Below are 23,682 nucleotides of genomic sequence, written 5' to 3' on the forward strand. Positions count from 1 at the left end.
GGGGGGAAGAGAAATGCCTCTGTTGTCAGGACAGGCCTCACTATTAGGTGTGTGACCCTGAAAGCGCACCCCTTTTAGCGAAACAAGCAATGGATCTCATATTGGATACCACTATTATGCAGTCATTTGTATGCATCCTTTCGTCTCATTTCCATTTAATAATGCACACAGCTTCCCTGCCCAGTTTCTCAAACTGGTCATTAAAAGTAACGCTGATCTTAACTGGAGGCTTAAATTCCACTTACAGGCTCTCATGGCGTAGTGGATGAAACAACTGCAGAGTCAAAGTAAGATAACCCCTCCCCAAGCCAGTCTTCGCCCTTGAATACCCAGGCCTCTGTGTCTGCATAGACAGGAGACAATGACTTGTGGCTGCCCAGGCGGCCCCAGCCTTCTCCTTCCCAGCCTCCGAGACTCACAGACAGGGATTTCCTCCTGCGATGAGAGCCAAGCCGTCACAGCCCAGCGATCAAGGGCCTGCCATCTGTGACTGAGGCAGATTTACAGCAGGAGCTAATCCACACTGTCAGCCACGTTTGTTCTCCATCTCTGACTCCTCCATACACATACATATAAACACACACACACTCTTACACCACCGCTGGAAAATATTTTACCCTTAGAAAATGTTCTCTCCTACATCTCTCCCTTCCTCTCTCACATACAACAAAGCAAACATTTCTTGCGGAAGGGCATCCACCCTTCAGTGCAATTTAACTTTGCCCTTTTAAAGGCATGATCTCATTCTGTTCTACGCTCAAAAAATAACTTTAGTCGATTAAATGTTAAGAAATGAGAAACCTCAATGTGTCATTGAGTTATATGCCCTGGTGAACATCATCCGCACGAAATAGGGTCATCATACGCTAAAGTGTCACACGCGCTCTTACATGCAAGCTCCCCAAACTCTTTTCCCCCACTTCTTTATATTCATTCCTCACTATTCCATCTCTTCTTCTCCATATATTGGCCTCTCATACACATCCACCTGCTGATGCTTTACGTTGTCAGCAGTCACCATTAACCCCTACAGATGACATCACATGGCATTACCTCGTCTCTGTAACCACTAAACCCAAAATATTTTTGTATTTATATTTTGCTGTCAATGCTTTACAGGAGTTTTAACACACCGAACCTTCACAGGAGTTTTAACACTTCCCTTCACCTCCTCTGTCACATGCATGTCTCTTTATTTTTTTGTGTCTACCTGCCACCTGGTAATGAGCTGCTATCCTTAAAAGTAGAGGCAAGCACTAGTGCGAATGGTGCATTGGTTCAAGTCAGCGCTGAGCTTTATTCTGTGATCTCTGCACACAGGGCAGCTGTGTGGGGCTGAGGTCCCTCTGAGGCCCCCTTTGTTTCCCCACAGATAAAGGGTTAAAGAAGACAAATGGAGGCGGGACCCAGACCAACATGCCTAAGCAGCACATTTTTAGTATGAGCAAAAATTAAAACAATGCAAGCCTTTTATCCCTGTGTTAGTCTAATTGGAAAGAAACCTCATTTCTGCTGCCCTTGCTCTCCTTGGACATTCAGCCCAGAGGAGACATGTGGCACCGAATCCCTAGTGTCTGTGTTTGCTGCATGCTCACAGGGATCATTAACATGCAGAGTTGTTAAGTATAAAACACACCAGACAACAGACAAACTAGCCTTACTTAGTTTAATTGCTGTCACAGAAATGGATCAGTTAACTACAAGTGAAGATCACGACTTAAAGACATTATCGCATAAAATGTTGTCATGTGTTTCACGGTAGTTTAAAGTTTTTCAAGGAAAAAGGCAGGCTTCATATGTTTGGGAAAAATCCCAGGCAGGCTACGAGCCGAGCACCAAACGCCAGCAGAGAACCACTCGCAGGATCACAGAACAGCAGCAGGCGGGGGAATTACTGTCTAGGTGACCCAGAAATCCAGGGGCAACTTTGTTTTAACAAGCCAGGGAACGTTCCACCACTTTAGCAACTATGCCTCGACCACAAAAAAGAGCTGTGTGCCACAGAAGAGCTAGCGAAGAGGAAATTAAATATTACACTGGGAGGGAATGGTTCAGCCCAAGCGGAGGGGTGGGGCTACGAGGTGGAGCGGCCCAGCTGACGATGTCAGGACGAGGCATTTGGGGTGTGAAATGGTAGATGAGAGCTGTGGAGTCAGCAGCTTTAGAGTTAATGATTACAGAAGGAGAGGTATGATCATTATTGAGGTAATTTGATCAAGATGTCTTTTCTTTTTCTTTTTTTACTCTTCATTTCATTTAACACACTTAAAAAGGGACACAAATGGAGGTAGTGTTTGATTAAAAATGATGACTAAGATCTAAATAACAATGGGTCATTATCACCGATCTTGTGTTTGTATTGTTCTGTCTGCAGCTCATTGTGAAAGAGCAGAATGAATTTTCACTATGAAGACTTAGAAGTAGTAAAACAGTAGAAATATCTGCAAAGCAATCCCTAAATTACAAGGGAAACAATAAAACCATCACCAAAACACACAATCAGACTATAAAAACAAAGTCTACAGCACAACAACTTAAAATTCATTTCCCCATTTCATCTTCTATACTAGTAGTCTGTTCTAATAAGTGAGGGTTATTGTAATTTGATGAAGCTCTGCAGGAGAGTAACCGCTGTCTACACGTGGGTGTGTGTGAGTGAGTGTGTGTGCTATGACACTGCCCACACACAACCCCACTGCAGGGGCCCATTACCTAACCTAAGACTCGGATCCCTCACCCTGGCACAAACATGGGCTTCCAGCACATCAAACATTAAAAGAGAGAAAAAAAATGACAAAAACATCTGCTAAAAAAAAAGAAAAGGTACAAACAGCAAACTCCTGCCTGCACACAAAAAAGTAAATCCCCAACCCCCAACCCTTTTAACCTAAATGGCCCTTCCTCCTGCCTTTGCATGTTCGCTTGTCCACTGTACTGTAGTCATTAACATATTTGGAGTGCAGCGAGCAGAAAGCTTAATTGTCCCTAATTGCTCAGCTAAATATGTTCTCTAATGATTTGCTTCAGATCTGTGACTGCCTTTTGCGCAATTTCCCGGCCGCTGGCTTCATTATCCCTGCCTCCTTGGAACAAAGCGTCTTCACAGGCTGGCCTTTTTTTTTTTCTCCCTGCATAACACAGACAGCGAGTATGTGTGTGAGGGAAGTAATGGTTCCCTCTTGGAGGGACACACAATAGAGCCCCTTTGTCAGGGCACAGGAGTTAAAGTGATTGGAAAACCAAATCTCTGCTAAGAAAGAGTGTTAATTGACCACAGCTCACTCCTCCTAATCAGTCCTTAATAAATTAGCAGTTGAGGCACTTTGTTTCAGTCATGCTACTGTTGTTGTAGTCGTGTCTGTCTTTTGGTGTTCTTGTTGTTGCAGCTGCTGCTGTTGTTCGGCTCCTCCTTCTCTGGCCTTAATGCTCTGTCTCAATATGTCTTTAATGGCTGCGAGGGACAGCTCCCATTAACAGGGATCTCTGCTTCTACTGGTGAAGGCAGGCTTTGCAGGAACATTGTTTGTGAATGACCTAAACTCATATCAATATCAAAACTATGTTTGAAAAAAGTTCCAATGTTGGAAGCAAATTAAACAACATAACTCTCAGCGATGTCATTTTAAATTTTATCTCTGAAAGGGAACCCCTCTCCTCTATTCAGCTCTGTCAATTGAAACATCATTCTGTTCTTCCTGTCATACATCGGAGTTAAATACTTATATCTTTCAATCGTGGCGCCACCACCTCAGTCACCCTTTTTTGGATAAAAAACAAAGCCACTCAGATGTTAATCATTTATGTTGAGCTTAACTCTATAGGGAGGTAAATGTCAAAGAAAGAAAGTGACTAATTCTCAACACATATTTGACAACTCCGCCTCAGAGAGTGTGTCAACGGAGTGGATGGATGTGTGTTTATGTGTATAAGAGACAGCGTGCCATAGGTAGAGAGATCAAGAGAGTGCAACAAAGACAGGTGTACATAAAGAGAAACCAAAATTGGGCCACAGGGGCAGGTTCTGACCTGTATCTGAAGAAGGGCATTTGCGAATGGTGAAGATGGAGCTGAGGTCGTCGTCTTCCTCCGGCAGACCCTTCTGCAAGCGCTGCAGCTTCCTGAGGCTCTCGCTGCGCTGGTGCTTCATGGAGCGCACATGCTGGATCAGGTTGAGCTTGGCCTTGGTCGAGTAGTTACACAGCACACAATGGTAGTAGCAGGCATCACCCTCCACAGCGTTTTCGTGCTGCTGCAGGTGCTGTGGGAGGGGATGGAGAGAGAGAGAGAGAGAAAGGGAAAGAAAGGAGCACAGAGAGAGAGGGAAAGAGAGAGAAAGAGGTTATTGTAGATGGCAGATAGCTGGCTAGGCACCACCGACTCACTTTCGCTCAAACAGTTGGCAAATGAACAAATCAATTCCCAATCACAGCCCTGTTGTTTAACATCCAGACCTCTTCCACTTCAGGACAACTGTTTGGACTGCGCACTTTGTCTGCGTGAGTGTCTGTATCAGTGGGCTAACAGGACAGGAGAGGCCTGGGAGGCACGCAAATCTCAGGGGCCTGAGGGCGGGCAGGAATCGCATCAGCCACCCTTCAGAAGCCTTGGGTCTACAGCCTCACAGACGGAAGGGAGCATTGATCCCCTTCACTCAACAGAAGCCTCCCGTCTCTGAAAAGGAAACTCCAAACATCTGCTTGTTTCACGCATGGGATACTAAATATTGATCATGGCGAGTTAAATCCCCGCTCTCTCATAGAGAAAGCGAGGCAAAGTCAGCCGGTGGTGTGGCAGCGAGGGGGATTTAGTGCATTCTGAGAGAAACTGGAACATTCCACAACAGGAGGACAACCTTCAGAGGACAGGAAATCAGCACTGGTATTGACCTGTCAACCCCACAACTTCCTCCAAGACTCAACAGCAGGCCTCGCCCAGCCTTCCGTGGAGTCACAACATGCCTAACACCCCGTAGAGACACCATACCACCACGACCTCTTGTCACACCACAGAGCTCCAGTCTAATTACCTCCTGCATGGCTCAATCAATGATGCAAGGCCAACACAATATGGTTAGACCTGGTGTGAGCAACACAGTTATTGACCACTATCCTAAAGCATCACACTGATTGTTTCTGCATGTTTACGATAAAAGCCCCAGACTCGGTATGGCCACTTGTGTCATGCCTGTCATGTGCTGCTCCTAATATCAAACTGTGAGTCTCACTGTGGATATCTGAAGCTGTAAATCAATGTCAATCACCAAAAGTTTTGCTCTTTTTACTCTTTTAATCTTCTTGGCGCCCACATCTCCTGTGTGGACATGATATATATTTTTATATTTTGTAATAAAATCATTTAAAATATTATTATTATTATCTAATAACTAGGTAAAAAGCACTGCTCAATGTTAACCTGCAGTAAGAAAAAACGAATTACCCAAATCATTAACGGTGCTGAAAGCTTGTGATTGTAATTAAAGTTGGCTCAACTCAGACTCTTTTCGATCAGGTTTTATGACCAATTCTGCATTTAAAGTGTATAAACCTCCCCGTTTTTACATTATACCTCAGGCTTACACTTAGATAAAGGTTCGGAAAACCGAAGCGTTCATGAAATAGAAACTGTCCTGCCCTGCACTGGACTGTCTGTTTGGCTGGCCAGAAAATATAAAAGCAATGGAAACATTAGACATTTAACCGCATTACATCTAAATCAGGTGTTGACAGGCTGGTGAAAAAAAGTCATAACAATATTATGCCTCCCTAAAATGCTCTTGTCCCTTTCTCCTAATATTTAATTTTCTAGCAATATTGTAATATTGCTATGGGGTTTTCTGAGCTATTGTGTTTCATTCTCTTTGGTTTCATATTTCTCACTTCTACACCTAAAATGTGCATTAAGACACCGCTTCCAGGAAAAGGAATAGGAGTTTTTTTTTCTCCCTCCTTTTTGTGAGCCCCACAGCTTGGTGTAATAGAGTTATTAGGTGATTGTAAAAGGCTCTGTGTCTCTGTGTGCTCTCCTTTCTCGCCTCATTTCTAAGCCATCCATGATGTCATGAATAGGTGTTGCTGGATATCGTGGGAGCCCTCCTCCTTCTCCTCCTTTTCCTCTGTGCACAAATATTGCATCAGAACTAAGGTAGAGAGAAATCTGAGAGACAGATTCAGTTATAGATAACACCAAATCCATCATGCAAAGTGCTTTTAGTCAGAGCAGATGTCTTGAATTAAAAAAAGAGAGGTCTTGCTGCAAATGACTCAAGGCTCCAAAAATCTACAAGAAGACAAGTTTAAAAAAATGACAGCACCTGACTGAAACTTCAAAGCCGGTCTCAGGAGGTAGAAAAAAAATCCTGGGAGTTTTATAGTTTCCCATAAAAAGTGCAGGGTTTATATAGGAGTGAACCTGAGACCGCCTGCCCCAGAATCGGCCATAATTCACTATAAACCTGACTGGCCAGGAAGATGGCTTCAACAGGGCCAAAACTGGCCTGCCCCAGTGCTTGTAGCTCCGTCTACAATGTCAAATGGCTACACCTGTAAACCCCCACTTTCACATCTATGCAATGGCCATGACCCAAGGCAGTCTGGGGCATTTTTGAGTCAGTGAACGAGGCAAGAGATCAAGCCAGTGAGTGATCTGTGGTGGGGGGGACCTGCTCGTTCAGTATTCCAGGGGAGGACTGTAGCAAAATGATACCACAGTGGCGATGAGAACAGCATAGCTTGGCGCCTCTGATCGTCACATGCAGTAACTTTCTCGAACATTTCTATGATCATATCTGAGAGCACAAACACAGTATGGACACAGTGCAATTGCAGTCCGTCACCCTCTCTAGCTCACACACACACGCACACATACACACCCACACACATGCGCACGCACATACACACTTTGAAACATAATAATGCATAAGACAGGGCCTATGTCTGTTTCCTATGAACCTGCAATGAAGCCCCTAGTTGATAAATCACCTCCAACTGGAGTGTAGGAATTTGGCGGCTTAATGAAAAAGTCATGTTGAGCTGGAAGGAGGTTGGTCGGCATGGGCTCTGGGGTTTCTAAGCGCCCTGTCGAGGCCCCAACAGGAGGGGAGCTGTGGAGTATAATGGGAGGGAAGCTGGCTGGGTCAGTGGCATGGATTCAATACCACTGAACTGTCTGGGAATTTACTGCAGTCATATAGGAGATTCAGCTGAGCAAGTACAAATGTGTGACCGCCTAGTATGCAGCGATGTACTCAATAGGGCAGGGGAGACATGCTGGGTGCATGTGAATGTACTGTACGTGTGGTCTGATTTAACAGATAAGCTCACAAGATGTACTGATTGCAGGTAAAGGGGTAAAAGGGTCTGAAAACACTTCATATTGTAGTTATATTGCAGTGTTTTTAAAAAAAAATGCTATAGGGCTGGATATGGAGTGTAAATAATATCACAATAATTTTAGGCTATATCACGATAAACAATATATATCTCAATATACCTCGATATTGATGTCAAAGGGATGACTATTGGTTCTTTCACAAACTATTAACACATTAAGATTTTTGATAAATAATCATCAGTATTGTGGCTATAATGACTTGGTGGGTAAAGGTAAGTATTATAACAAGTAGAACAAGTAGAACAGTCTGGGAAATTCAGAAAATTACATCACTTCACAGCCTTTAAGAGGATTTATAGTCTAATATCAGGATAACAATATCGATATATCGCCTAGTCCTAATTTGTTAACTGAGGCTGGTAAAATGACCCAAAATGACACTTAACTACCTTTGAACATTTTAAAAGATGTACTAAATTACATATAAGATGATAAATCACATTTAATTTGGTTTTTACATTGTAGGGTCCAAGTCTAAGCTTTTTTATGATGTGGTGGTTTTCATAGTTTAAAAATGCAATCATGGCTTTTCAAGCCTCTCTCTTCCATGGAGCACCTTATCTCTTTCTGTGGAGGCTGAAGCAGTGCTCTGTGCTTTTTCAGGTAAAGAGGGACAGGGGCGGTGTGGGCACCACCCCATCCTCTCTCTCACAGCTCTACAGTGCACCTTGGCCTCTGAGTGGGCAATACGTGCCTGTATCAGTTTCACCACCCACCCAGAGCACTGCATACATCTGCATTTCCATCCACTTAAATGCAAAGTAAAAGTGCACCTTTAACACAAAACAGTGTGGTTGCTGAGAGAGCCCAACTCGCACAAGATAGAGGTGGGTATTACTGGAAGGCTGGAAGGGAGACAGAGAGCCGGTAATTCCAAACAATGGCTCCCAATGGAGCCGTATAATACAGCATGTACAAGCAACAAACACAAGTATAGACAAAAAGAACATCCCAAATGTACACACACACATACACAATCGTGCACACATGCATATACAGACTCTCACACACAGCCACATACCATTATGATCATACCCTAATTTCCACCATTAAATTTGGCAGTGCTGTTAATACAAAATTAATGCATTAAAACAGATGACTATCTGTGAGCTAAATAGCTATCAATTCCGAGAGAGCTGCCAAATTCCCTCTGTGCGAGAGAGAGAGCCAGTGAGTATCTGCCTGGATATATCTTTATAACTGTCTCCCTGATTCTCGGCACTAAAAGCTGGTGTCTGTGTGTGTCTACTATGTGTGTGTGTGTGTGTGTGTGTGTGTGCACATGTGGACATGGGAATCTTACACAGGTTAGATAACTGCAATTCACACCTGACGCCATGCAATGCGCTGCAACAGAGCAGAGTCTGTATTTGAATGAGAAGATCTTATCCACTATAATCACAGATTTAGGAGTCAGTTTCCTCTATCACCTGAAAAAGAAAATGTATAAACTGGTCCTGAGCTTGAGACGTGTTAGAATAAATCAACAAGCACCTTTGTTATTCAGACATAGTGATGTCATGGCAGCAACTATAACCAATGAGGTAACTGTGTTCACTCTGAAGGGAGACAATAGTAATGTGTCTGTTGGGCTGAAAAACACACTGTGGCCAAAGGGAGAGGAAAACACCCCTGTGTGGCTTATGTCTCACTGTTTGTCAACTGTGGCTATCACAAGCATGTCCTGTGGAGTATATGTTACCATCCTGTTGCATTTAAACGGAAACATCTGAAAAGTTAGCTGCCTAATTCTGAGGTTATAAATCAGGATCAAGATACATTTAAAAACAGGTTATTTCAATGATGAGGATTAAGTTCGGGGTTAGAGGTCTAGCGAATAAAAACGACTTAATGTAATGACCCCTCTCTTCCCAGCAGCAGTGTACGGCTGCATGTGCAGAGATTTGTTGGGGACATGATTCTCATAAAACTGCACTCTGGGATTCCCCTGGAACGTACGCAGGTTATTTAAAAAAGAAAAACCCGAGTGACTGGAGTCAGTGAGTGCTTGTAGTTCAGCCTGTGATTCCCTGCCTGCCAGCAGCATGAACAACAGCTCCAACCACAGAGGCCCCCACTGGGTGCCAAATGCGGTGGCTGCTTTGAATTAGCCACTGCAAGCTGCAACATGCCTAAAAGTTAGGTTGCGGCTTAAGGGGACTGTGTATTCCAGGCCCAAACTGCCTACCTACTGCTTCCTGAACCTCATCCCCACCCTTGTCCTTTCTTCTTCTTTACTTTTCCTAATCCCTGCCACCCCTCCGCCGCATCCTGTCCCTCTGTCTCAAAGCCCATAATGTGCTAAGTTGCTTCCTCTACTGCCTTGCTGTGGAAATGATCCATCACTACCGGTGAATAAAAACAGGCTGCATATTTGTCTCCGGGAGGAGAGAAAGAAACAAAACGGACCTCTGTGTCGTAAGGGAGGGCGGCGGGGTAAAGATGGATCGCTGTAGGTGTCCTTGGAGAGGATGACTTAACATGGGCCTATGAAACAAAGTAGCCTGGGAGGGGTCATAGAGACACTTAAAGACAATACAGCTACTGGTGCTCCACACCCACCACTCTTACTTACTTTAACATTAAATAAAGCAATAATTATTGAATTCCGTTTGAATGAGTAAGATGCTAGAAAGTAAACAATGGGAACATAATTGCAGAGGGAAGGCAATCAATGCAGGCAGTCATTTGGGCCACGTTGATTGTGTAGGCTGCTGTATGTGCTCTGTACATTGTGTGTAAGTCTGTGCACATTTGTGTAGCCGAAATCTAAGGTGAGCAGCTAAGGGGAGTATGTGCTGTGACAAGGAGCTGAGTAATACACTCTCCCATAAGCATGCACAAAACAAGAGTTGGGTAATCCCTCCTTCAATAATGACCCAGGGCTCGAAACAATAGCTCTCAATCAGCTGATCAATGTGTCCACATAATTCATGTGCGAGTCACTGTCTTTGAGAGGGGAGGAGGAGGAGGATAAGCAAGCAGGCGGTAGAGAGATCAATGCCCTGTGTGGTGATAACGAGCCTGGGCCTATGCCCACAGGAGCCCCACGCTGGCGTCCAGGGTCTCTCTCATTAAGAACATTTGGATAAGCATGGCTATACATACATAATGTGCACTTCTAATCGTAGCCAAATAAACACATTTCCCCTCTACTTAATGAGCTCGGCCCTGCTTTTGTGACACGCAGCGATGACTCCAAAACAGGCAGGAAATGATGTCAATCCCCAAATAAGAAGGAAAAAAAACAGTAAAGCAAATTAACAGCAAGCTGTTGGCCTCCTCTTTCAGTAGCTAATTAACAGCTTAACCTCCTGGTGCTTTTATGAAAGCCATGCTGGGAGGAGCTTGCCAAAATTGCAGTACAATAAGTCTGCCTGCAGGAGGCTAGAGCAGGGTGGAGCCACGGGGGTACCCAAACAACTGTTACAGCCACTTGATGACATGTGTACTGGCAAGGTACCATCTGGAAGCTGAATGGGGCAAATCAGGACCTGCCCTGGCCCTTCTCTTCATTACCCACAGCACTGTGTCAACATCACAACCCTCCATTTTGGACAGCGGCGACAATAATTACTTGTTCAGAGATGGGGAAGAACATTTTTCTTGATTTTCATTTTTGCAAAACAGGAGGCACGCAGCAGGCGGAGATGATCAGATTTTGAGTTTGAATAATTGCTCATAGCATCAGTATATTGCTACAACTTTTATCACAATACTAATTTGTGACATTGGGGAGGGAAAGAGGTTCTGTATTATAACAAGTCTTTTGGGCTGTGATATCACATAAGAAAGGAATATCTCTATCTCCTAAAATGTAAAGGCTACAAAATGATTAAAAACAAGCAGGTGTATGAAAAAAAAACACACCTGCTTTAAACTTCTCACTACTCCAGAATATTATTTACAAGCAGACAAAGATGACTGCATCCAGAGGCCACTAACATTACCCTAAAAACCACTCCCTGTCCTCTGGCTAAGAAATTGGGCCGACATCACACCTAGCGTGACAAGTCTTGTACTGATTACGTGTTTCAAAGTTTACAGCTTTTTCAAGCTTCCTGTGAGGGGTTAGTGTTTGCGATGCAAGCCACAACAATATCTGATGTCAGGCTCCAGACACTTGAGCTACCTATCAAACAGAATCCTGTCTATGACTTATATGTGATTAAGAGAAAAAAAATCTTACAGGGGTGCTAATGGATGTGTGTGTGCATGCTAGATAAGAACGGGATGACTGACTACCTAGAGCTGGACTTGGCTCTACTGTAGGTCACTGATGTGTTAGTAGGGTAAAGGCAGAGGCAGCCCTGCACCCACACAGCTGACAAGAGTCTCCAACACCTCACTGCCTCTCATTTGTCACTTGCCAGGCAGACAATGGCAGCACGGCCTTGCGGAGCCACTGCGAATGTGGGCAGTGAAAAGCTTGTTAGAAAGGGAACGAAGGATGAGAAAGAGTTTGCAGAGGGTGAGGTGAACCAGCCCTATAGGAGCGAGGCAGACGGGGGATGTTGGGGGGTGTTGGATTAAGATACAGGCAAACACCACTTGTAATGATTAATGCAGTCAGTGAGAATTAAATTCAGAGCAGGAACATTACCCAAACACAATTAGTCCTCAAGAACAAACATCACACTCTGCCGTGAATGCAGATTCATTGCCACATCATTGTGAGGGAGTAGCCATCAGAAGTCAAGAGAACTCAGGAGGTAAAACTTAACATGTCTGACGTGGCCCTCTAGAGAGTCTGTGTTACGATTATGTGTCCTCCTTCCCGCCTTGTTGTGCTACTATGACCTAGAAAGAGCCCTTAAATGTGCCCACAGCGGTACGAGTGACCAAAAGCCGTGCTTTCTGAACTGCAGGGCTGCCCACGCTCTTCCTACTAAGCCTATTGTCATTAGCTGATCTCCTGTTCCACCTTTTCGCTGACGTAACGGCAGAAAGGAGACACAGAATACAGTCTCCTCAGGCCTGTATTATCTAGCTTTCACCTCTGGCGTTCTCAGTTTGGTAGTGTAAATATTTCATTAGCACATAATTGGTTGCTGCTTCAGGCTACGCAATAAGGCTGTGATAGCTGTAACACTGTATGTTTCCCAACTATCCTGTATCCTTTTTTTTTTTTTTTTTATGTAAAATTCATAGAAGTGTGTTTTGGGGAGAGGATGTTTGAGATCCCGTAAGGGGAAATGTTTAGTTGTTCATGCACTGCCCTCGCACAAGCTCGCTGGAGACACCAGCTAATTAAAAACAGTGATGATGTGCTCAGCCAGTGTCAATATTTAACCCAGTCTTATGCAGCTATCTTTATTAGCAGCATCGCGCTGACAAAAGGAGCAACATGGCCTTCGAGAGGTCCTCTTCTTAAAATGAAAATTAATGGGGTGGAGTAGGGTTGAGTGGAGGTGAATATACAGAGTGGGTCTATATGTGGGCTTATTTCCATGCAACATGAAGTACCTTGTTGGAGTGAAACTGCTGTGGAGGGTTCTTCAAGCAATTCATACACCAGACACCCACCAGTTTCACCTGTCAACTCTTCTATACCGGGTAACTAAAAAACTGCAACTTCAATGAGTAAAGCCCTGACATTGCACTTTTTGTGTTCACTATAAACTAGAGATTAAAAATTAGACAGTTTAAGAAAAATACCATTGCTTCCTTAATTGTGTCAGGGTTGTTGTGCAATAAAAAAAAAATCACTACACACATCACTCTAGTCTTTAAATTGTTGCCTTTTTGAATCAGAAGCCTGCAATTAAAATGAAGTAAATACACAGCTGTTGTACCAAATTTAGATTTTTTTTTCTTTGTAAGACCAATTGTAGCCTTTGACCTAAACCCACAGGGAGGTAACGCACTTGTGTTGAAAAATGGTGCTCTGTGCAGCTTCCCATGAGTATAGCCAACTCGATCACCAATACATATGGGCCTCGCTAACACAGATTTCTTTACAGGGTCATTCTGTTGGGCCTGCTCATTAGCAAAAGGAAAAAACATAAATGCACTTTCCATAAAAGAGAAACAAAAGTGCTCATTGATCAGGATGATCAATTGAGGATCAATAACCTAACCCCTCATCATTCCCAGTGCAGCATAATTGCAGCTGAGATATAGTTGTCATCACTAAAAATCAAACACAGACCAGACTAATTGGAAGAGGACTATTGCTTTGGTCATGCTGGCGTAAAAAGCTTTACAAAGCCCCTAGAAAGACTTGCGATGGCCAGCCAGTGGAGCTTCCCAAAATAACTGCTCATGCCATTAGCAAGTGTCATCATGGAGGTCATTGTGCTGGCTGCCCATTTGGGGACATTTAATACAGGGCATTGCATGCTACCACACAAGAGTGCTTTGTATCTCTTCTCGTGTAACTTGTGCACGTAAGTTTTAAGATCACATTAGGCTCCAATTTTATAGGACAACTTGTGATTTTAATCTAATGTTTTGGAGGAATGTCCTTATTAGACAATTTGTTGCTGACCTTTGTGTTAAGCAATGGTCAGAAAAAAAGATGTCATTTTCCACTCCAGTAGTCGAGCACTGTAAAGAGGCTTAGAGAGCTGGTAAAGCAAAGAGGCGTGCCAGATATAATAGATATTTCACAGGCTGGCATCGCAGCCAAGCTGCCCTTCCTGGCTACACCATATACACTGCTCAATCGTGCAAAAAATCTCAAACTATACTTCAAAGACTACCACTTTTCCCCTTCCTGTTTATTGATTACATAGAACTCTTGTTCAGTAATTGTGCAGTAAATCAAGCATGGTGAGCACTAATCTCAACCCCGGGAGGAAAGTGTTAAAGGTAAAACCTGCTGAAAAGTGCATAATTACGGAGCCATGTTCAGCCAGAAGAGAGGATATACTCCTCCCTCTCACATTTCTCACACACTGCCTGCCTGCCTGTGCAACCAGAGGCAGCAGGGAGAGGGGTTGGCAGAAGAGCAACGGGAAGTGTATACAGTTTCTAACCACCTCTCACTCCCTCCCTTACTCTTTCAATCCTTCTCCCTCTCAATGCATTCCCAACCAAAGCGCCGGGGGCGCCATGCTTGTAAAGAAACCACAGCCTTTTGAGTGCCTCTTGTATTTACAAACGGAGGCATGTTGGAATCAAAGGCATTACCACATGACATAACACATTAAACAGTTGGCGGATTGAGAATTTATAGACTGAACAGATAGTGAGTGGGGTAAACAGGAATAGAGCCACTGTTGGATCAGTTTAGCTAGCTACACTTGGTATGAGAGCCAAACTTACCTAAACCAGAGTACATGATAGGACTCAACTGCAGCAGCGCCCTCCTTTCTCTTGCTTTGCCTTCCCTTTTAACACAGCTCAGGCTATACTCCAGGTGGAGACAGCTATCACTTTCCCATCAACTTCCTGTTCCACTCGTCTCTCCACCCCCCTTTTTCTCTCGGCTCTCTTACTCCCAGCTGTACAACTTGGTTTTCTGTGCCATGTTTGAAGAAATACAAAGCTGTATCTTTTTCCCCCCTATCTTGTGAAGTACTAAAATCTGCAGTTAAGAGATTTTTTTTCTCGCCTCATCCCTCTTTCTCTTATCCTCCTCCCCCAACACTTTCCCCATGTTGCTGTTCTGCCTAATCTCACCTCAGTTTTTATTTCACCCTCATCAGCAGGGACCTAAAAATAAATGATAAATGGAATATGATATTTTAAAGCCTTATCTCTTATCTGTTCTTACAGGGGAATAATAGGGTAGTTAATCCTGCAGATCCTACTCAAATTGATTAATCAGCACATGCGGACAATCAAATAAATGATTAATATTCCCCAGTCCTGTGGTCGGACAGTTACCCCTGAAACCATCAGTAATAATTCAGTAACCCTTCCCAGACCACAGGCTGCAGCTAGTCAGCCTCACTCAGCATCAGGGCTCTGATGTTCAGCAGGACTTTGAACTCCCTGCACAGAAACTCAGACAAACCACGGGTAAGACAATCTGCAGTCTGCTCTCTCTCAAAGCCTCCTACAATGCCTGCCTACCTGATTGCACGCTTTATACAACATATACAGCAGAATTTAGGAAGGACAGCAACATATAAGACAAGGGGGGCTTCATCTAACTGCTGCATACCCTCATACAGCTGAAGGAGGCTATGGAAACAGATCTGGATTCTCTTTTCCAATGGCTATACATAAAATAAAATAAACATTCTCAAATCTTTGCTTTTAAATAAAGAGGCCATCTATAAAACTTCATACAAAAACCTGAACTTGTGTGTTATGTAAGCGCTAGGTGTCATGCCTAAAAAAATAATGCCGCCGTGTTCCCACAGTTAGCAAACCAGATGTCTCCAGGCACTCACACACACACAGAGACTGACAGAGAGACGGGCTGTTCAGCAGCAACTCTCCCAGGCCTCACCACACTGAGCACACCCTGTCCTGCTGGTGGACAAAGGGGAGAATCCCCATTGAAAAAAGGCCCTTCTTTTCTCTCCCATTCCCCATGCTACTCTCCCTCCCACAGAGGTCAGCGAGCAGCCATCTTCATGGCGCTCCTCTGCATCTGCTAGCTAGAACTGTTCTTAACAATCAGGGAGAGGGCCAGACCACCTTTCACTCCCCCACATTTGCACCCAAGCCAGGAACGAACGGTGGGGGTGGCAGATATATGTGTGTGTATGACTGCACGAGGTAAACACAGCTTGGAGGTGTGGAATGTCTGCTCTGCTCCTAGTAGGCCTGTGGATGTGTGTGTGTATGTGCCAGCGCTTGGACACATGCAAAGCCAGCACTCTACTCCAGCAAACACACACATTTATACAGTATACACACACACACACACACACACACACACACACACACACACACACACACACACACTCGTCTCACCCCACCCTAATCCTCTCTGCCGTACAGGAGGCTTGGCCTTTGTGTTGCGTCTAGCCAGCTGGTTGCCTGAATCAGCGTGTGCAGCTGTCTACTGTGACAAACGCTACTACACCACTACTACTACCAGGACACAGTGACTCTTTGCTGCGTTGCTATGTTTTAATATGGCTGGCTGGCATTGCTACAGCCATTTAAAATCCACCTAAGAAGCCACTGACAGCTTACACAGGCTGAGAGCAGGTTGAGTTTTAGCTACAACACTTATTGATGGCCTTTAACTAGTGTTTGAAAACCTTGAATGCTATAAGAACTAGACTCACAACTAGGGGGAAGACCGTTCTCTAAAGTGCAAGCTACCATTCACAACTCTTGCCAATATGCCTCTTGATATATAGCTTTGTCTTTAATAGGTACGAGCACGGTGTGTAGGGCAGCGTCGTGAAAAAGCCCCAGTTTTATATAAGCGTTACAGTTCACTTTGATCTCTTCTCTTGCTCCACTGTTTATAAATCAGCCACACAAATATTTATGAGCGGAACGAGGAAAATGGCTGGTCTGGTTTGTATCTCTGCCCTCCTTCCCTCCCTCCCTACTGTGTTCCCTCCCCTCTGCCTGTGGCTGATGTGTGGATGAGGCCACCGCAGACGCAGAGCGAGTGCATAGGCCCCAGGCCACATCCATCATATCTGTTCTGTCTCTGGCTATTGTGTGGCCCCGGAGTAGGCTGACCTATCCAAACCATGTAGAAGAAAAGCCAGCGCATTTAGTACGAATAAAAGAGAAAACTATAAAGAAACAATGCCAACGGCACAGATGAGCATATATTACTGGTCACTGGTTTAAAGCAGCTACAAGGAACTTTTATGTTTGTTGATTCTGGTGGCCCCTGTGGACAAAAGTGGTATGGGCATCACTGCCTTGTGTAATAAAGATATTTATCTGGCTAGCATGCGCAACTGTTCTGGAAGCGAGTGAAAGAAAGATGAAATATGTTTTTAAAACAATTTTTAAACACAGCTGTTTGCAGGATACATAGCAATTAGGCTATATATTTGAGCCTATGTTTAAGTGCCTTTCATACACCTATGTAAGCCAACATGTAGCCTATAGTTAAGAGATTTGGTTGCTTAATAATAGTAATGTTTATGAGAACGTTTCAGGCATTAAGGAAAACTACATAGAAACAGTCAATCTTCGCAGTGATGGACTCATTTGCTTATGTAGGTCATATAGAGGCAGGAGTATTATATTGAGACTGTTTCATCATCACTTAAATACTCCTTGTAGTCCGTATAAATTGTATGAAATCATGTGTAATAGTTGAACTAGCATGGTGTGAGTGCATTGTATGTACACACTCAAGAGCAAAACCATGCACGTCGAAGTATTCGTACCCCTGTCTAATGCATCACTAGTTCATCAGTAACAAAGATCAATTAATTAATACAGCCATGTTCAATACATATTGCCTCTGCCTCCCTTTTAGCTCACCTATCTATTTCTGCCTACAACACACACAATGGGACAGGCCAGGAGCCTCTGGATCCATACGCTTTAATTGCTCCCCCCAGCCCTGACCTCTGAGCTAGATCACTCCGATATACAGCATCTCTATTAAATTGGGAAGTAGGTAAATATTCTTCTAATGACTCTCAGTTCTAGCGACACCATTGAAAATGGAGGAAAAGAAAAAAATCAATCTTGTTTTTTTTCCCTTTTTGCCCTTCACTGACTATTAGTTTCCTTTTTATCTGAGGGTTGACTCCAAAAATTGTGGAGGGAGACCGCGCAGAATGGAGTGTCTACTCTCTTTCTGACAGGGCAATGGACTTTACTGAGATGCATTTCAGTAATGAGGAGATTACAAACCTATGCTCCGAAGGAAATATCTTTTGAGCGGCATCTCAACTGTCCTTCAAGTAACACATTGGGTTTACTGAGCCAATAAAAAAAAAAAGAAGTCAGACAACCTTTATCTAAACTGAACAGAATGTTGATCCTGCAATCTAGACTCGAGATAATTTAAAAGATAACGCGGTTCAAGCAGGAAAAGAGACAAACTCCACCAAATGTTACCAATCACGTACCGCGGGTGCACAAAAAGATAGTGGTTTATGCAAGGCTATGTGCATGTGTGTGCACTGTACAGTAAAAGCTGATGAACTGTGTGTGTGTGTGTGTGTGTGTGTGTGTGTGTGTGTGCATGTGTGTGTCTGTGGGCAGGGGCGGGTGGGGGTAGAAAGGGGGTGGTAGTGGTGGTGGACTGGCTTGTCGATCGATGCAGTGATTGGCAGTTAATGGCTTTTCCTGTTCTGCCTTGGTAACCCTGGCCTGATGGCTGTTGCTTCTGATCAGAGATGGCAGATGGTGTTTGATTTTCGTATATAAACCCCTGACTTTGTGGAGATGGCTTCATCATGTTTAATGATTTAAAAGTTAAGTTGAATACTGGGAATACTGCAATGCTGTAACTCTCATCTAAAAAGCCCTAACCTCCCTTCCAGATGTAAGGACTGATCTCTCTTAACTACACGCACATATCATGGTCAGTATTCTGACTCAATCCCTCAATTATAAATTATTACAATGAAATTCACAACACATGTTTTTCTCTTTCTTTATGCTACCCCCACATTTCAATCTCAGACCTTATTTTACAGGCTATTCTGTCACAAACCACTCCTGATCTAACAGGACCACTCAAAGAATCCCCCAAGATCAAAGATAATCCTAAACACCAAAAGACCTATCACCAAATCGTTCCCTCCTTTTCACCCAGCCACTCTGTAATGAAAGCTCAGACCAGAAACTGCGCCAGGAGAAAAAGTTGCAAATTGAGGAAAATTGAATGATAAGCTCCATTTGATGTGTGAGAGAAGATGGTAGGAAATCAGAGCACAAACAGCAGGTCCCCAACTCTCCGATTTTTTCAGTAATTTCATGTTCTGAAGGGTTTGCCTTTATTTGGCTCCTCACACAACCAGTTTCAACTGCTTAAGGCTTAAGTCTATGGTTTAAGTCTACTTAATATCCCATAACTCCAGACATTTTGACATTTCATCTCTTTAGAAGTTCAAATGGAACTGATTGCAAAAAACTGGGAGACGGAACTATCTGCGTTAGGATGAATGGAAAGGCTTTGCATTTCTCATAGAGTAAAAAGTAAATATATTAGAAATTAAAACACATAAAAAAAAGATTGAAATGGCAGTATGGGCAGAGTCATCTCCACATCTGTTGTAATCTTCACATTCTGTGAAATGATGTTTGCTGACAAACAGGAAGGTGTTTGTGAATATCGGTGCGCATAAAAGCATAAGTTTTAGTGTATGTGATGATGATGATGTGTGTATGACAGATAGGTGTGTGTGTGTGTGTGTGTGTGTGTGTGTGTGCGAGAGAGAGAGAGGGAAAGAAAGTGAGAAAGACATTTGGATCTCACTGGGACTCCCAACTGCAAAATTAATACGCCCTCACTCCTGGAACATCAACAAATAATAAAATACTTTGCTTTACAGAACTTATTAAGATGCTCTCTCTCTCTCTCTCTCTCTCTCTCTCTCTGCGTCTCTCTCTCTCTCTCTCCCCCTCACGCCTCTCAGCATGCAAATTAATACATTGATCATTTGAATAATAATTTGCATTCCAGATCTCACAATTTCATGTTCAAACTTTAACGGCTCCCAGAGTTCTCATTTAAACAGTAGCAGCGCAGACGGCCCTTATGGTTCAAATTATTTCAACATGACTATTCCAACCTAACAAGCATAAATTAAGGAAATTCCTATCTAGTGACAGAGATGGGCCATCTGAAGGAAGGATCCAAGTTTGAATTATTCAGCAGCCCTTAATTTTAGGGCTAGTGTTGATTGAATGTGGTGACATTATAAAAAAGGAGTTTGTGGGGCTCGCAGTGAAGGCAGTGAGGGATGACGGTATATGATCTGGGAGTGAGCCGAGGAGTTCAGCGGCCATGGAGACTTCCTCTGCCGTCTGAAGAGATCTCAGAGGAAAGAGGCCTCTGTAAATCAACATGAGATTGAAAAGGACTTTATAAAACGCAAATGTGTGAAACTGCTTATGCTGAACAAAAGCCTGCACTTCAGTCTGTTGCCTCCACCAGCCCTCGCTAGTAAAAGAAAAGACAGCGTGACCCTGAGGTTTGCCACATAAACGGAGCAGGGCGAGATGAAGGTGAGTAAGGAACAGAGATGATATGTTGGGGTGGGTCTTTAAGGCATGGTAGTTAAATCTTTTTTCCCCCAACACCACTCTGTCTATTCTGGGCATCAGTTTGTCATGAAGGAATGTGAAGGCCATAAAGTATCGGTGCCCTTGAGAAGCTGAAGAGCATTCTTGTCCCCAACTCTTAAAGCTGTCTCTCTCTCTTTCACTCACTATCACTTTTCCCTCAACTCACTCCCCCTCTCTCCCCTATTCCAGCAGTGAGTTTAAAGTAGAACACAGGTGTAGAAGACGGCACCCGTGGGAAAGATAACATTTGGGAACATTCCTGGGGTTAAAAAAGAAAGTTTTTCTGATATTCTTCATCTGGGGAACTATGTAATTGCCTTGGTTCCATGACTACGCCTTTGTCCCCTTTGTGCCTCCACCCTGCACTCCCCATCGCTACCTCTTACATCACTACCGAGTAATTTCCATATTACGATTTAAACAAGAGATTCTATTCTCTGCTACTTTTTCATTTTCATCTTTCCATCTTTTGTGTTGAAGAATAAAAGGCATGATGAGAAAACAAGGTGCAAAACGATCTGTTCCAGGGCCCCCAATAAAAACCGCATGACACCCTGGGCTGCACCGCTTAATTACAAAAGGATGAAATCTTTTCTTTCTACATCTGGAGAAAACATTGTCTGCATAACACTGATAGATTTACAGCTCCCAGTTCTTACCCTGAACTCCAGCGCACAGCAATTAGGCAAAACATGGATGGACAACCAGTGCCGTGACGTTCAGGAAGAGAAGGCTTTTCTCTCTCCGCACTATAGAAAAGGCCTCTGAGGCCCCACTGTTTCAAATAAAAACTCTACCCAGAAAATGGTCCTCAGGAAACTTGTGGATGGTTAATTTTTACTCAGGCCTTGATGGTGGTCACAGAGAGGTGAGGTGGACTTCACTACGCAGAGTACTTTATGTTAGATTTTGCGGTACATAACCCGTCCAAAATTAGACTGCTTTGAGGAGAGCACGCTCGCAGGCATCGGCATCTCTCTGACCCATCACTAACAACAAACAGCCAATGAAATCCAGGCGAGAAATTGCTGAAGTTCTGCAATCCAACAGTAATCGATGCACAACAAAATGGAAAGACCTTAGGGGCAGATTTGTTAAAACATAGAAAAACCTGGCTAAAACAAAGGCAGTACATGCTCTGTACACTTACTGTAGGAGCGATTTAAATGGCTGCAGTACTGTAAATCAGACATGGGTTTGAATCCGGCTGCCTTCCAATAAACAAAGCCAACTGTTTGTGCAATTACATAAAGAGCTGTCAAATCGACTATATGTTATGCTTGGAAACTGAATTATGAATACATGTATATAAAATAATGTAATCCTGCTTATAATACAGTGTTCAGCTACTCAAACATCCCTTTGGTCTTGCATGTGGAAGATTACAAGACACGGGGAATGAAACAACAGCCAGGGCTACATATCCATCATTCTGTAAAATTTATCTGTCCCATGACTCTACTCTGTAGGCCAAACCCAAACAGAATAGAGGTCCCTGTGTGCTCATCCTGGTACCTAAGACCTCCTCCCCTCTCCTCATCTGTCTCTTCACCCTACCTTGCTTTCATGTACAGCTCCACTGAACACAGACCTAAGAGCAGAGTAGTTTTGTGGCCCTGACCACTCGGAGGCCATTAATCTGGTGGCTTAGCCACTGATGTATTGATGGCACAGAGCCGGTAAGCCTGCCTGCCTCACTCTCTCCATCCCTTCAGCTTAGCAGCTACATAGATTCACAGGAGCCTACATCTGGCCTCATCAAGCAGTGTTTACCTGCCAATTGCCACTGTTAGTCTTTCAGGTGCAGCGGCAAAAGGTTGCCAGATGTATTGACCAGTTGGGCAAAAATGCCTTTGAGGCACCTCATTCAAGCCATGATCGCACCACAGTGTGTTTGCATGCACTCAAAACACAGCCAAGTATATGAGCAGTTAGGTCTGGTATCTTTCATTGCTTTGAACCACATGCAGCAGCCTTCATCTTACAACTAATACAACAAGAAATAGAGCTTACTTTAAGATACACAGGCACCATCAAACAAGAAATCTATGTTTGGTCATTGCAAAATATGAAAAATGCCCTCATCAATCACTTCAATGTGGGTATTCATAGTAATTTGAGTTATTTGTGTACATGTAAATATAATGACTGTCAGCTTACATGGCAACTTATTTTACTGCAGTTTGACTACCAAATACATAATGAGTTCACAGGAAATTGTGAAGGCCGCTGATTACAGACGCCCAAACAGGTCATTTTAAAGACAAAGCAAAAGGGATACTATCTCTTTGCAGCGGCAGTGGTAAAAAGACAGGAACATGACTGTAATCTCATCTTGACGAGATACAGTAGAGGCAGTCAGAGAGGAGGAGTGTAACACAGATTAGATAGAGAGACTCTCCAGTCGGTGCAGGACGAAGTTCTTCCAAGATGTAATTGTCCTCTCAATAATACCCACATCTCCAAGAAATTCATTTTACCGTTATAATAAAGAAATTCAAAGAAAAATTTAAGCCTGGAAAGCTTTATGTGTCTTCTCCTGTTGATTTCACAAGAGAATCAGTGTGTAGACAATATCGTTAACACTACTTTGCTCTTAAGAATTCTTACAAGCTGAGGACTAGAGAGTAGAGAGAGTAGGATGGTGGAAGCAGACAGTGGATTTAGCTGAGGAGAATGTTTAGTGTTCCAGCATGATTGGATTTAGGATATTTAACCTTAAACAGATCCCCAAGTCAAGACCACCCACTGGTTCACTATCTAAACTGGTTTGTTTTGTGGGTGAAGAGTAATTGTTATGTTTATTAATTTAGAAGAGACAAGGAAGAAGAGACTGAGGAGTACAGAGTCTGGGATGTGTTACAGTAAAGTGCTTCCTGTCTGTAAAAAGGGGGAACCTGGTGGGAGGTACAAGCTGTATACCTGCACCATACATCACTGCCTATAATGACAAAACACCAACTGTACACAAAGTGGAACTTATCTTTGCCTTGGCCTGTGATGAACCACGTTACAAAAACTGATACCATACCTCTTTCCTTTCCTTCCTCTAACACCAATCTGACTTTCTTGCTGATCGGTCTGGCGATAACATGACCAGCAGCTTCCCTGCACATTAGCAGGAGCGTGCTCTGCTGCTCTTGTCCAAAAACAACAAAAACTCTA

General features: G+C 43.5%; 1 protein-coding gene across 1 annotated transcript in view; it reads right to left on the reverse strand.

The window, feature by feature from the left end:
* Positions 1-23,682, reverse strand: part of zfhx3b (zinc finger homeobox 3b) — a 137,343-nt gene that overhangs the window by 53,688 nt on the left and 59,973 nt on the right. Inside the window, exon 5 of the mRNA XM_073463780.1 lies at positions 4,027-4,258. Within this exon, the coding sequence (XP_073319881.1) occupies positions 4,027-4,258 (232 nt within the window). The remainder of the gene's footprint in view (positions 1-4,026; positions 4,259-23,682) is intronic.

Source organism: Pagrus major, chromosome 4 (genome assembly GCF_040436345.1).
Source record: "Pagrus major chromosome 4, Pma_NU_1.0".
NCBI lineage: Eukaryota > Metazoa > Chordata > Actinopteri > Spariformes > Sparidae > Pagrus > Pagrus major.